This window comes from Bombus vosnesenskii, unplaced genomic scaffold (assembly GCF_011952255.1).
Source record: "Bombus vosnesenskii isolate JDL3184/JDL3185 unplaced genomic scaffold, Bvos_JDL3184-5_v1.1 scf7180000013883, whole genome shotgun sequence".
In the NCBI taxonomy this organism is placed as follows: Eukaryota; Metazoa; Arthropoda; class Insecta; order Hymenoptera; family Apidae; genus Bombus; species Bombus vosnesenskii.
Genome location: NW_022883264.1, coordinates 614,187 through 630,500, shown reverse-complemented (window position 1 = coordinate 630,500; position 16,314 = coordinate 614,187). Strand labels below are relative to the sequence as shown.

Sequence of the window (16,314 nt, the reverse complement as noted above, 5' to 3'; positions counted from 1 at the left end):
TCAGCACAAAACGATTGCACGTAGAAATGTACCAAATCGAATTGTTACAGCATTGTCGGTTCTCGAGAGTAAAACAAACGATTTCCCATAAAATGAACTCGTTGAAAAAAATGAAGGACGAATGTTATCGAACAGTCTTAATACGCAACAAGTTGCACCAAACTTTGATATGTACTTCTGCGATGTACGAAATACGCGATCATCGTCTGACAATTACCTCGCAGCGGCGAACAGCGACGATTAATATTACTCTCGATGTATGGACGAATCCAAGATTTTCTTTTCTACGTCATCGAACGTAGCGACGCGGAAAGAAAGCGTCTTTCTCATCGCTCGACATTTTAATAACGGGACAAAATGTATCGTTATTGAGCCCTATGTACACCGAATATCGATGTAGACATATCGCCATGTCTGATAAACTGCGTTTACGCTTCCTGAAAGGCAAGTCCTTATTTTTGGCGATTGGCAATTGCGAAATTAAACCGGATCCGTGCAATTCGACTTTCATCTGTGTCCTTGACGCGCCTCCGCTCGCGGTTTCGTCCTTATTCTCTCTCAAAATTCGCTCTACCTCCAGACACGCTATCGAAATGTCAATGTAAAAAAGAAAATACACGCTGCAGCAGATTCCGTGGAAAATTATCAAAGATATGTCTCGATATTCGTCGAAGATTTCCTCAGCGAGCGATATCGTTTCCTCGTTTTCTTCTCTTTTTCGTATCAGCTCAGGAAGAGAGGAAGATCTGGATCTGTTACGAGTAACGGGTACTGGTCGACCGTATTTAAGCGATCCTCCCGTAAGCAAGCAGAGCTGCGTGTGTGTCAATAAACGTTGCGTGGGTTTTAAAAAGAAATCTTCTTCGGCTCAGTCTGTCCGTGTTCGAAAGCGTTAGACGAATGTGTGACAAGACGATTTCAATTGAAAAAATGCATATTCTAACTGTGATATTCGCCGGCATTGTGACGCTATTATCGCACGTTGCTACCGCATCGAGTAAGTACTACGAATTGACACGAAAAAGTTTTCGTTAAAATCGAATATATCCACTTTCGTTGGTTGTTCGCAACTCTATCGATCAGTCTAACAGATTATTAGTAGTCAGTGGATTTTTGTGTATTTGTAAGAATTTCTAGAGTGTAAAATTGATCAGAATGTACGTAATATGAGAAAATATCTTGAAAGCGTAAAGATTTTAATAGTTCAAAGACTTTTTTGATTTCTAATTAGCTATTAAAAAATAGTTGTTTTGTTTCAAAGTTCCATTCGTTCAAATTTCCTACTCTATTCGTTAGTTATCAAGTTTGTTCAATTTAAAATTTACGAAGGAAACTGATGGTAACATTTTATTAACAACAGATGGTAAAATAGTCGGTTTCATCTTAAATACTCCGTCAATATGCGAAACATCATTGTTTTAATATTAAAAATTGTTTTGGCAATTTGTAATAATTAAAATATTAAAGTATCGGTATTTGATAATTGACAAACTATTTACATTTTTGATAATTTATATTTCTTTTCATAATTCACCTCGGCAAGGCGAGCAAAGCGCCATGGCGGATAGCCAACCGAAAGGGGCCAAATTGGCATTATCGCCCACTTCGTCGTTACAAACGGAAACGTATCAAGACAGCATCGATTATTACAATTTCCCAATCGACGATACGTATAGACCGCTTCAGAACAAGTAAGTATATAGGTTTTTCTAATCATATGATAACATATTTTTTAAATTTCCTACAAAAATTTTTTCTTAATTTCCTATTACAATTTCCCAAATTATAGCTCGTTTAAAGAAATATTTCAAATAAAATTACCGAGCCAATATTTTTACGCTTAGGATTTTACGTTATGATCTTCTGTCACTAAGAATTGTCTTTATTTTCCAGAAAATGTCCACTATGCGACAGCTCGGTCTATCCCTATTGCGGAGAAAAATTGTTGCACGACGCGTGTTGTTGCACCAATCCCTATACTCACGACTTACCCTATCAGTGTAAATTAGCAGATTGCCGATTTTTGCATGCAAACAGTTGCAGGGAACATCGATTAATCGCAACCTGTTGCTGCAGCGACGATTATCGGTTTTTATTGAAAAGTTTCCCGAACGCTTAACAAGCGTTAACTGCCAGGCGAATTTTCCGAAATCTGTCTATTTATTTTCATCATTTTATATCATAACATGGTACAATAAAAAAGAAAAATATCGTTAACGAGCGAAAATGAGTGAAATCGTCATAATACCTAAAAGAAATTAATTCATCTTAATTAATTTTTACTTTCCTATGCAAAAACGAACGCGAAATCTGTTGGCCCTTTGATATCACTGGGCCACGTGACACAGTCACCCGTTTTTTCGTTGCAAAATCTTTCGCGCGTTACCGTTCCCATTTTGTTATCAATTCGTAAAGTTACCACTGTATCGTATCAGTATGTTTCCCAGCATTTGAGATTTGTAACAACTGTATCACTCGTACATACATTGTTATCGAATACAAGCTTTTGAATACAAATTCTTATTAATACCTAAATTTCTTTTTTTCATTAAGCAAGTAGAGACAATACAAAATTATAGATTCAGTGCTCGCAAATTTACGTTACATAGAGGATTATTACCACCCGGCAGCTTTTGGACGATGCAGCAGTGAGGGTAACCGCACGATGTCGAAAGGATTCGTTCGCCACAAATTTGAGCTCGGAGGATCGTTGCATGGAAGATCCAGCAGATGATATAAATCTTAAGCGACGCAAAGTCACGCTACATATCTGCTACTAGGCAATCCACCACCTAACCATCGTTTTTCTCCAGCCACGCCCATGCAAATATTTATACACATATGTATACACATATATCTTATGTATATATACATATATAGTTTTAAGAGGGATTGTAAACGGATTTATAAACGTAATTTATAAGAATTTTATTATACGTAATTTAGTAATTAAGTATATAACTTGGAAATTATTCTATTTGTCCGTAGCGAAGAATTCAGGTTGGTGCGACAAAACGTGTGCTGACATCTATCAAAAGAGGCAGGAACAGCGACTTGGAGAATGTTTGGACAGATTGCGCCACATGATTTGTCCGGAGGTAGAATCGCTGGGTGATGCGACAAACCGTGTGCTGACATCTATCAAAAGAGGCAGGAACAGTGACTTGGAGAATGTTTGGTCAGATGGCACTACATGATTTGTCCGGAGAGAGAATCGCAGGTTGGTGCGACAAAACGTGTGCTGACATCTATCAAAAGAGGCAGGAACAGCGACTTGGAGAATGTTTGGTCAGATGACACTACATGGTTTGTCCGGAGAGAGAATCGCAGGGTGGTGCGACAAGACGTGTGCTGACATCTATCAAAAGAGGCAGGAACAGTGACTTGGAGAATGTTTGGTCAGATGACACTACATGGTTTGTCCGGAGAGAGAATCGCAGGGTGGTGCGACAAGACGTGTGCTGACATCTATCAAAAAAGGCAGGAACAGCGACTTGGAGAATGTTTGGACAGATGGCACTATATGGTTTGTCCGTAGACAAAGAAAGCAGTTACGTTTAAAAAGGACGCGTAATTTCGCGATAAGAGTAAGCAGTAGTGTGCAACATGTGTAAGTATATAAATCAATTGCATCTTTGAAATGCATCGATCGCGATCCTATCATATAGAAAATCATTACCATGTCAACAAAACAATCACCACGTCAACAAAATCTTCATCGCATCAACAAAATCATCACCACGTGAAAAAAGAATCACAACGTTAACAAAATCGATTATAGTTAACGCTAAATAATTCTAATTACTTATAATTCATTATATTCCGACTTTTATAATTATGTTCAAGAATTAACTACTTATCGATTGAATTTCAGCAGTTACACGTTGATCTTTACGCTTGTACTTCATTTTTTAATCATTCTCGTATTTGAGCATTCGCAACGTTGTTTATCCTGTCGTAATACGTATCGAGAATATGTGCCTTGCGAATACAAAGTTAAACGAGTTTAAAGAAATAGGATGAACAGAAAATTTGCGTGCGTTAACGAGCGACGCAAATATGGAACGTAAATAACGATAAACGCATAATGAATCAATGGCGATATTTAATCATGCCACTTTGTGCAGTTGGAAAATGGGTCAGTGAGTCTGTAACAGATACACCGTTTAATTATGTATAGCAATTAGTCTTAACGCACGCCCGATAAAACGCCACCGAAATTAAACTCGTTAATGAGACGTGCTTTTCTCTCCAGAAAAAAATATCATTACGGAATTACGCGCGTCCCAAGTAAATAAATACAAGTAAATCCTTCGTCGCAAGAAGTACGAAACACTTCGGTTTAATAAGTTTATCGCGCAACCGAAATTAAATCGGACAAGCAGAAGAAAAGAGAAAACTGTTTAAACGGTATCCGTGATTAGCGATAATATTGAACGAGGTTCGAGGTCATTCGTGTATTCTTTTTCCCGTCAATAATAAGCGTAATTATATTTATTACTGATTTTCCCTTGAAGTTTGCACGCTCCCATTAAATGGCGATTTATCGTCCGTTTCGAAACTGCAAGACTTAAATAACAGTTCTCATCATTTACGCTTGAAAAAAGAAAATATCGAGCAACCTCGATCGCAACTTCATAACGTCGATCATTGATTACGAAATCAATCGTAATTGGAGAAATGACCGATCCAACGGCCTCCTTCTTTCTTTTCATTCTTTATTTTAATATCGTCCTGGCGAAAACAATATCAATCTCAATGAATAATAACGTTACAGGACGATAAGACAGCACGTTTAACAGAGAATATCGACTCCGTATTATTAAAGAGGAAAAAGTACCGACAAGCACGCCGATGATAAATATTTTCTACCATACCATACGTTAATAATTACATAAACAAATTATCACCTGCTACTCGGTTACTTCGTAATCGTCTCTCCAATAAGCGAAATATCGCATCTATCGGCTGACGAATCCCAGCCTCGCGGTGGTAGCTGCGATCTTTTCGAATTATGCTAGGCTGCGTCTAACGGTAACGGTACGTACGCCCCGCGCTCCTCTTTAACCGTGGAATCCTCGCGAGGGGAACGATCCCTCTTCTTTAAAAAAGAAAAAAAAAAAGGAAAAAAAAAGAATACTAGGAAAAGGAAGGCGACGTTTTTCGAAGTAGATGCATCGACCCTCGGTCTCGGGGGTAAATGTTTGCCAAGAGCCGAGGTCAGAGTCAAGGTCGTACACGTGTCGAGGGGACCGAATCGGTGGCCCAGCGGAACACACGTGCACCCCCACTTCCTTGCAGGCAGACAGTGGGACTGCAGGTAGATCGGGAAAACGCTTTCGAACAGTCGATTGCTCGATTCCAGACGGACGTGCGTCCGTAAATCGATCGATTGGTCTGTCGCGCTCAAAGTCAAGGACTACGGTCGTCGTCGACTAATGGAAATGCGTTTCATTCGTAATGTTTCCTATTGCGTACGTATAGTTTTGTTGGTGTAACGTTGACACGAATGGACACCGTAATCTTCCTCAGATTTCGACGAATTTCATTCGAAACGAAGTTCAAAGATAACGGCTTGGTAATACCCGGTCATTTCGATTACTTTATTGCCTTTACATCGGCAACGATATAGCAGAGTAATTCTACCGAATATAGAGCAGCGAATAATTCGGATCTTAATGTCGTTCCTTTGAATTTCGACCAGCGTATTTTCTATGGGTAAGTTTAAGTCGCGAACAACGTAGAATCATCGCGTAACGCGACAGAATTCCACCGAATTACTTCGATTTCGGTTACCTTTGAACGACGCGCGCCTTTGGACGAATTTACGCGCCAGAGATCCCCGAGGAGGCGTGCGTTTCTAACGTAGGTAGTCAACGATCGACCCGACAGAATCGGTTCATTCGAATGCAAATCATCGATACGCGGTGCGTTAATTATCTCGAAATTACATTTAGCCATTATTTAAATCACGTTTTTACCAACACCTATTTGTTTAAATAATGCTCAGATTGAAACGATTATACGATATATGTATGTACCGAACGTTATACATTTAACGTAAAAACGATGCTTTCGATTAATTATCGCAGCTTCGATAACTATCGTTATAATTATGATATATAGTTTATCACGTACACGTAAGTACGCGAGAAGAAAAACTGCACTCCTTTTTGGTACACCATGATACGCAAAGTACTTCTTTTTAACGTTTCGAAATGTATCTCTATCGCTGTAACCTTTGATTGGAAAAAAAAAAAAAAAGTTAAGAATAAATATATTATTAACGTTACTTTGATAAACTATTACCCTGATAAGGGTACGATGTTCATTAGCGTGTTACAGCTTCTGACACGTGTATAGTATTTCTTCCTCTTCTTCTTCTTCTTTTTTCAATTACATCACGAAGATAAGTGAAATGGTCGCGATAATCCGTATATACATAGTAGCAAATTCAACTTTTTTCGATGCAGATTAAGTAATAACCGAAATACACGAATATAAGTAATAAGATAAACAAAATGAGTCGGAGCGGAACGTGTGCAAACATCGTCGAAATACGTATTACAAAATGTCAGATTCCCAGAAGCGACGAAGAATTTTGGAAGTTTTTCGAAATCGATGAAATTCAACGAACGAGATAATTTCATTTTTTCGGAAACAATTAAATCTTTTTTAATGAGATTTTCGTCGTATTCGAGTCTTGGAACAATCTTATCGAACGATCAGACGATTTTAACGAACCGTCTTCGGAGTCGCGTATTTCGCGTTGAAGTGGATAGGTATTTCACCTTGTCGGCTAGCCGGCACGTGGCTCTTCGGAACGTAAACAGACGCGCAGCCAGACGCGGCAATCTTACTTATCGTAAGAACATCTAATACCGGAAATCTTTATCCCAATCTCGAAAGTTAACGCGTTAATTGCCCCGACCAACGATATCTAACGAAAGCGCGTTTGGTAATCTCGGGAAAAATCCAATCGGAACAAAATTTTCTTCCTGCGAACACTAACAAACGTTTATGGATATTCGATATACGTACTTTCTCTTTTTACAGTCATTTCCTATTCGGATACCTTCCTCCCATCTTTTAAAACTTTTTCTCTCTTATTAGATATCACAGGTATTTTTCAATTCGTAATTCATAATAAAATTCATAGTAAAACAATTCATAATTACGTTACGATATGTTATATGTTAACTACGTTATAAACGAAATAACAAATATTATCTTTATTAAAGAAATTGGTGTTGACACGACACAACACAGCAGAAATGGAATATAAACATTCGTTGTTTTTGCCTGCGAGAGGAAATAGCAATTGAAATCATTCGAAGAACGATAGTAGGCGTTGTGCCATTATCAATGTAGGTGTCATTAAGGACCATGGAAGCGATAACGTATCAATTACATCGAGAAGGCAAATTCGATGACGAGACGTTAAGACCAGACGGAGAGATAATTTTTTTCCCTACCCGTATTATCTCACACTTTTGTCGACTTAATATTTGTAATTTCAACTTTCCTTAACCTTTTAACCCCCAGTATTACAGTGCTCTATAGTGTAATGTATATCAATGTATTTTACATAAACACAGATAATTTGCAAATAATTTACAGCTGATCGTATTTAAATTACGAATAAATCAGATGCGAGACTGGAAAAAGTCGATGAATGAAACAGGAAATGAATGACAAAAGAAGACGAATGAAAAAAATATTACTACGATCTTTTTTACTAAAATTTCCTATTGAATTAATTTTCAATATCTATCTTCTACTTAATCGTATAACATTTTCGTTGCTGAAATAATATTTTAAGCGGATACGGTGACATTAACTTATTATATATATTATTGTAACTAATCTGCAATATCTCTATATCCCAGTATACTTTGTTAATATATTTGTTAATATCGTAATAGACAATGGAATTATAATATACATATAGCTATTTCTTTTCTTATCTATTAAGGAGAAACTAACAAATTTCCTAAATATTAGCAAGATGACTCGTCGAACGTCTATGCGACTAGTCTATGCGTATCCCGAGTACGATCTACCCTAACGGACTATTCTAGAAGGGCTCGTACGTACTAGAGAACTCTGCCTAAGGAGTTAGGAAGGATCGTGAGAATCTCCTATGTTCTTAGCGGACATCTAAAGACGTCAAGGACGCCGGAGGGTTACACGTGCCGACCATTTCAGGGCAACAACCCCCGACGCCAGGAACTCCAAAGAAATTCCAATCCGTCCCTCCTTCCACTCTTTCTAGATAAATTCATAAAATCGCCTTTCTCTTTTTCTTTCTCCTGCCGTTTTTCCATTCCTTCGTGTCCTATTTGCCTCGTTTTCTTTACGCGTTTATCGGAATCCTGAAACCCGCGAAACGAGTCTCGAAAATGCTTTTATAACGCTTAAATAATTTTCGAGACGTTTCAATCTTATTTTCATTTGGCAGAACCGAACGATAAATACGCATTGAAAAATTCAAGCACGTATTACGTGCAACCAATGCGTATTAGATATTCGTTACGCGTAAATTTCATCTTCACACTCTGGCTGATCTTGTCGTCCCGCGTGTACTCCTATAATCCGTAGCCTCGTTTTCCATTTTCTGTCGAGGACTTCTCGAAGAAAGTTACAAGAAAAATGGAGAATGTCAAATTTTAGAAAACGAAAATTTACTTTTTAATATCGTAATGCCACGACTTCGTATTTTCTTAAATATCGTTATAAAAATAAAATATCACTTTATTCTCCATCCTGTTCTGCATTGTATTCGCTTATAACTTTAGGCGATACACAACGCATTAAACTCTAAAAAATGGAAAGTATTCGTTTCTCGTTGCACGCCCGAATTTCTACCGCAAAAGTGAGAAAATTTGAATTCGCAATGCGAAGAGCGCATACGGAAGCATACGAAAAAACGTTAACCTCAAAATTCATTGCAATTGACAGTCGCCCTTTTTCCCTGCACCCTACGCGCGTTACCAACTTGGCTACGATATCAAGATCGAATTCAAATTTCAAGTTTATCCAAATCGGTCGGTGCTGCTGAATCGTGCGTGTCAATGAACGCGAAAATAAATCGATTCGGCCGAACTTTGTTCCACGTGTATTCCTGACGTTGAACTGCCATCTGTGATACGTTTACGGTAACTTTCTACGACTATCCGCAATCTGATCGAAAATACTTTCTCCTACTTTCGATGGCTGATGGTAACGTCATAACGATCGGTACGATCGATCGATAAAATTCGACTGGGTATCGGACTATGGTCGGAAAAAAGTCTCTACAACCGATTGCACATTTCCTACGAACATTTGCCGCGGATAACACGTCGGACGAGCGAGATGACGTAACTTTGGTATGCATCGTCGATATTTTTCTCGTACGAAGAAATCCGCGAACGGACCGCGTACCAGACCAGTCTGGTGTTACCGAAACGAATCGGGTCTTCGTCCTTGTAAGTTTCAGCCACGTGAACGACTGATTATAGGTGGCACATTCAGTTCGTACGGCGGTTTAACGAATGCAAGCGTTCTTGGAATTCGTACGACCCGACGAGAGCGGCCGAAAATAAACCGCGTTAATTGAAACTCTCCGTTACACTGTATGCCAATTTAGTTACGCAAACTGTCGGACTGATATCTCAGCAATTGATCCGTTTATGGAAATTGATTATGTCGTTCGACTTGTGAAATTATTTTAATCTCAGCGTTTTACATGGCTCCTCGAGTCTGTCGATTATAGCAGGGACACGTCCACCAATAATAAGTATTATATTACAATAAAATTCAGAGATTATCGTATTCGCGTAATTTAAGAATAGATGAACAATTTTTTAGTACCAATTTACATAGTAATCGGTCAATATGTTACGATGCAATTTGTGAACTATCAAAGTGACATAATCGAGGGATAGATTGGCGATCTTTAGGTACAAATTTACATAGTAATTAATGATATTTTAAATTACTAAAATACTAAATTGTATAATCTATCGATAAAGGTACGCTAAATTCCATCGCGAAGAAAGTGTCAACGATATGTGCATGTTAACAACGTATGCATACGATTTATTTGAACAATGTTATCATTTTAAAAAACACGCATATTGCATAATATTAATTACCGCGTGTCATCGAATACTTCAAAGATAAGAGGACTCGACGAATAATCTCAAAACGACCGTAACCGTATAAGATACAAAGTCTTAATGGAAAAAATTTAATAGTTTAAACGACGTGCCAGAGTGTTTTGTAAGATTTAAGCGATTTTCAGAATCCATTGCACAGTTTGACCGACAAAACTCTACTGATAATTCTACGTAACGAATGCTTAAATCGTTTCAAGCGATTCCGTGTTATTAGATGGATCAGTCTGAAAATACAAATTACAAATTAACTTGCAGTCAATACGGTGCTATGCCCGATCATCTTTGCGCTAATTTTATCGCGCGAAATTCCTTTTATTTATGTTCTCTTATTTTAATTGCATAACGGTCGTTTTTAACGCCAGAGCTACTAACGTCTAATGTACATTTAAATTAATAACCATATTACACACACGTAAGAATAAACATATTAATCTCAGAAGATTAAAGCAACTGCAAATTCCTAGTACGATAGTGGAAGAAAAAAATCTGAAAGCTGTAGTATATTCGCTGGCAGCACAGCTCATAGTCGAAACATTCGTCGGAGAGGAAAGAAACGACGAAGAGAAGATAAAGCGAAGGTAGAGTAAAAAAAAAGATTAGTCGAAGAAGTCGTGAAACGCAGTCGCATTTGTCAAATGCATCTGTCAGATGCGGAACGATAAAAAACCAGAGTACTAAGAGGTGTTGGCGCACTGGTTATAATATACATACATATGTATGTAATGGGAGGCGTCGCTGTCAGGATAAATGCAAATAGATTCGCAGTGATTACCGAAGATATATTGTCCGTCGTAGAATAGAACGGGATTCCCTTCCACGTGGAGACAATCGGAGTTTTCCGAGTAGTTCGCGTTACACGTGGAAATGCGTCGTATTGCGTAATATGGAAGGTCACTTGTTTGCTAACTCGCGGAAGATCAGGGAGCTGAGGTCAGGCACGTGGAACTGACGTGTTACGAGAGGACGCGACGACGCGTATATGCATACGGTAAAAACCCTTTATACAGGGTATCCTCGATTTAAACGTCCAAATTTTGGCAGCGTGAAAGGTGCTGATAAACTAAGAAAAAGAAGAAACTAAAAAAACTAAGAAAAGAAGAAGGAAAGTTTTCGTTTTTACCTGGCCGATAAAACTTTGCGTCTCAGCCTGCGTCCGATTACACCTAACCACCTAACTGCTATGTTACATGGAACAATGACCGTCCTAATTGCATCTACACGCTCCCGCGTATCTAATCGAGCCCAACGTTCCTTGTTTCGCATCGAAACTTTACGCGTTTTCGCGCTAATTCGACGATAAACCGATAATATCGAAACGATTTCCCTATATCCGACACGAAATTGACTCAACGAGAAAGATCTCGCGCGAATTATAGCGCAGAGAGGTTGTCTACAATGTACAGTGCGATTCGCGTCAGTTTAAGTTAGGCTCGATATGGTTATACGAATTTCAATAACGCTAAGGAATAATTATTCGCAGATCCTGCACAGGCTGGACGTTATCACGTTGAAAGGTGCACGTCTTATCGTTCTCGTGGCACGTGTTCCTCAATGACAAGTTCGACGAACCGGCTATTCATTGTCACAGTGCGTTATTCCTTGCATCGGAGTAAGCTTCAACTTTTTGAATAGTTCTGTACAGTTCCTTTGGTTTCCGGCTGAACGTTGCAACAGAATCAATAGGGAATAAGAATCAGCCTTTCAGGTAGCCATACATAGGTAGGGTGCACAAAAAAGTTGGGAAAAATTCGAGGCGTATAGTAGTACTTATCGAAAGAAGGGAAAAGGTCTCGACGAACATGGGTCCAAAAACACATTAGTTTCTAGGGTTAGTTTCTGAGTTACGAGGTGTCTTTGTCGGCAAGACATTACCCTTGCAGCGTGTGTTCGATACGTCCCTCGTTTATTTCAACCTGCACCCTGACGCGTATTCTCGTAGAAATAACATTTTTGAAGTTTTTCCCAACTTTTCTCTATACTTTGCATATATTCGACACATTGTAGCCTCTGTATATAGTTAATCGTTTATCTTATTTGTTATCTTAAACTTAAATTAGTCTCGAATCATAAACAGTATAGTAAGGCCTGGGATTTATCTCAGCCTATAAATAGACGCCTAACTGTTGTAATAACATTCCTTTGATCTCTATTGCAACTCGGTTCTCTTGCTCGAATTTCCTACCACATACGCGCATCTCTCTCGCTGATCTGCCTCCTAATAAACTAATCGTATTCTCCTTGCATATTTGGCTTGCCAAGTAGCGTTATCAATTTACTCGATCTTTCTAATCGCGCGTTATTTTCAGGAAGGAAGAGAGCGAGAGGAAAAGAGGGAAGATGGAAAGGAAGAGAAAGAGGAGGGAGCATATGTTACGCGTTGCATATCGATGTAATGTGCATTGACATCTAGCAGAAGGACACGATTCATTCAAATGCTGATAGACGTTTCAACGACGTCGTATAGACGAGTTTCTACGAACTGCAAATCGTTTACCTTTTATCTGCCGAAGTCCATCGTTCATCTATCTTTGACATTGTTATCTAACTCGTTATGTTGCATCAACAGCAGCAATCGCGGGTATTAATATACAATTGCTTCTTAAAAATTAGCTTCGCCGATATATCGAAGAAACATCGTCGATATATTTCTTCGGTCAAGATAAGGATGGAACTGCGTATTCGTTATTGGAAGCGTTGTTAAAGAGTTACATCGATAAAAGAAAAGGACGTAAGAAACGAACGGTAACGAACGCGCGTTAAAACGGTACAAAATACGAGTTAATAAGAAATATTTACTGTTGTAAGTAGTCGGAAGATATTATAACACTTGCACGACTCTAATTAAAATACAAGATTAGCAGCGGCAAAACATTTAATTTATGATACGAAGAAGTATCGTGATATTTCCTACTTACTGTTAGATTACACATTTCTGATCAATTCGTATTTTACAACGCAGTAACGTACGTTCGTTACAATTCTAAATTTTTGTCATAACTCTTTAACGATTCTTCCAATGGCATATGCGACACATTGTCCTTATCTCAACTCATAGAATGTACGGACGGTTGGAAAGAAATTCGGACACCCTGTACATTTTGCATCGTCTGTATCCATAGATCGGCGTTAAATCGCAGAGATAAAATTAATAAAATACGATGTAAAAGCGATCACGGGGCTGTTAATTTAAATACCAGTAGCTAGAAGCACGCAGATATCGATCGAATATAGATCGGACATCGGATGGAACGAAAGGTGTTGCAAAAAATTTGCAAATGTATTAACTGTACAGGCCGGCGAAGAGGGGAAGAAAAAATTAATGGCGTTCTCCGTTAATTGTCCTTGGCTTCCTACACGTTCTCGTTTCAATAGCTACCAAAGAGACACAATCGAATTAATCAAAGACATCGAAACTGCCTTAACTACGGTAGAACTGCGTTTATCCGAACTGATGTCATCGCAATGCCCGATTTACCAAATATGGTCATGCTCCGTATCGCTTATACGAATAAAGGTTTTTGCCAATTTTGCTTTAGGACCAGTAACGGATGCAATTTTCCGCCTCAAATATCTATGGATTTTATTAGCGTTTACATACAATGCGTTCTTTCCTCTATTCGATCGAGTGAACTCTGACTATCACAATTTAGTACGAAACTAGTGATTATAACCAGTAACGATAGCGTTCCAACTATCGGAACAAAATAACGATCAAAGAAATCGAGAGTGATGCGAATCCAACACGATTAGCAAAAATATACGATGTCGGAGAAGCCACGATCGCAGACGTTAAAAATCAAAAACACGATATCGAAAATTATCCGAAGCATGTGAATTCCTCGGATGTTGGCGTCAGTAGAAGAACCCTAAATATACCGATGAAATGGGTTTGTTGCGATAAAGACGATAATAATGACGATTTTATACAAATGGAAACAGCAAACGAAAGTGGTAATGGAGAGATGCCTTCCCATTCCGAAACATTCGTGGCATTCGAAAAAAGATCTTCGGTGATTCCAAGTACAAAAAGAACGTGACTCTATGCAGTTATTTATGTTGAAAGAATTATGCGACTTACGTGACGGGCGGAAGGATATGAGATTCACAAATATCCAAAGAAACTGTCAATTAATCTCAGTCTGTATTATTTGAACAAATGAAATTTCATATGACAAAAAGTGATTGTTCTATTATCAGAACGGTTTTGGTTCAGAACCCTATTGGTTCGTAAGAGATAAGGGGAGCTCTACTGTATTTACAAATTTCAACTTGGTAGAATCTATTTATATAAAAATTAACTCCGATTATACGAATGACAAATAGCGAAAGAAGGGAGAACTAGTGGATTATTATTATCCGACTTGTTCGGTTAAGCTAAGTCTACATCGACGGACAATTGTCCACGGACACGTGTTACAGCCAATCAACATCTGTCTTTCGTGGAAAATCCGCAGAAAGGCAGATTCTGATTAACTGTGACACGTGTCCGCGGACACTTGTCTGCCAATGTAGACTCAGCTTTATCCGATACGTCTAGTCTAGTTATCCGACACGCTTGTCCTCCGATCGAAAAATCTAGTTTTACTGTATCTAATGACATATAACCATATATAACTATAGAAAATAACCACATCCGTCTATATTAAATAGGTAATATTTTCACATTTGTACAATGCGATGAAAACTTCATTTGTATTTTATCGATACAAGATCGACAAGAAATTGTCGATCATTTGCTCGTCGCAAGACTGCAAATATTTATGCATTCATGTACGTAAAACGTAAAAGTTTGCCGAACGCGAGATGATATAAATTCTGCGTTAGTTGCGTTTATAGAAACATAAATTTGTATAGAAATATAGTACAAGAAATCGCAGTCCACTCATTAGCGAAAAACCTGTCGAGAATATTAGGAATAAGAGGGTAGAACGCGCGAAAATTACCTACGGATACGTTTGTGCGAAATACGTCGACTATCAAATTATGCAATCAGTCGTTATCGATCTTTATAGCCTGGCGATCATTCGGATAGAAACTGCTAACGAGTATCGACCGCCGGTCTTACTTGCGTTCTCAAAGATAACTCGAAATTCGTTTACTCGAAGCATCCTGCGTCTCGTTCGCGGTTTTACGTGCTTTTTTCAATCACATTTTTATACATCTCGTGTGCATCGCTTCGTCTTCGTTGTTTATCTGAACTTAGCCTTTGTTCGATCGTCGGATTCTTTCGGTTCGCGCCTAACAGTGTTCGTAATTTGGCATGTGCTTAATCAAATCAGACTCGCCATTGTCAGTGAATGGATCATTGCCTGTACAAGTAGATGATTTCGAAAGAGATGCAAAGGGAGTCGAAATCGAAAGTGCAACATTGGCACCGATTAAAATATCTTCTTGGAGAGAGAACGTTGTCAGCACGTTCAGGCAAACGTTGAGCTGTGTTTTCGTTTAGTTTGGAATTCTTCACGGAAATTTTCTGTCCATCAAAGGTAACGACTACGAGGAAACGAACGTTGGCAGTGAAAGTGGCAACTCGTTTAGCGAAGATTAACAGTTTGATTGTGTTTGGTCGTGCTCGTGGAAAGATTGTTAGAGATACGCTACATAGCTATGTATTTCATCTAAAATTCTTGAAATCATTTCGTAATTACGCGCGAAGCAAAATGATAACTTTCTTCTCGTGAAAACGGTAGCTTTCTTTCGTGTATTACGTTATGTATATTTACGATATTAAGAACAACGTGCAGGAGGCACGGTCAATGTAATTCTTAAACCTGAAGAACATGGATACGTTCATCATCCGTTACGTTTCCAGATCACAAAGGTTAAATGTTTCGTCGTTGATGATAAGTAAATTTATATGCATTTATAGGAAATTTGAACGCAGAGTACACACGATACGTCAAAATATATAGGACATTAATTTTTAAATCGTAATACGGTTTTCTACCAAGTCTGTACTTTTTTAATTATATTCTAGAAAACACGAACTCGCACAAGAATGCGTTTAGTAATAATTATCAGGAGAATTAATAGGCCTGTTTCGAGTGCGATTCGCTGATAAAAATATGTCTTGGGAAATTTACATTATGCTTCGACGAGTTCGGCTGCACCTTTGCACGAACCGCTCGAAACAACCAATTTCCAAACCAAC

The 16,314-nt window shown here is 38.4% G+C and overlaps 1 protein-coding gene across 1 annotated transcript; it reads left to right on the top strand.

Moving 5' to 3' along the window:
• Window positions 1-14: 14 nt before the first annotated feature.
• Window positions 15-2,757, top strand: LOC117239150. Its single transcript, XM_033504514.1, has 3 exons — window positions 15-997; window positions 1,544-1,691; window positions 1,894-2,757. The coding sequence occupies exons 1-3, from the start codon at window positions 901-903 to the stop codon at window positions 2,117-2,119; spliced, it is 471 nt and encodes a 156-aa protein (XP_033360405.1). The 5' UTR covers window positions 15-900; the 3' UTR covers window positions 2,120-2,757.
• The last annotated feature ends 13,557 nt before the right edge of the window (window positions 2,758-16,314 follow it).

Excerpts from the sequence above, each read along its gene's own strand:
- LOC117239150 (XM_033504514.1), top strand. The coding sequence starts at position 901 with ATGTGTGACAAGACGATTTCAATTGAAAAAATGCATATTCTAACTGTG. Across the intron at positions 998-1,543 it reads GCACGTTGCTACCGCATCGA|GCGAGCAAAGCGCCATGGCG; the intron begins GTAAGTACTACG and ends CACCTCGGCAAG. Across the intron at positions 1,692-1,893 it reads TATAGACCGCTTCAGAACAA|AAAATGTCCACTATGCGACA; the intron begins GTAAGTATATAG and ends TTTATTTTCCAG.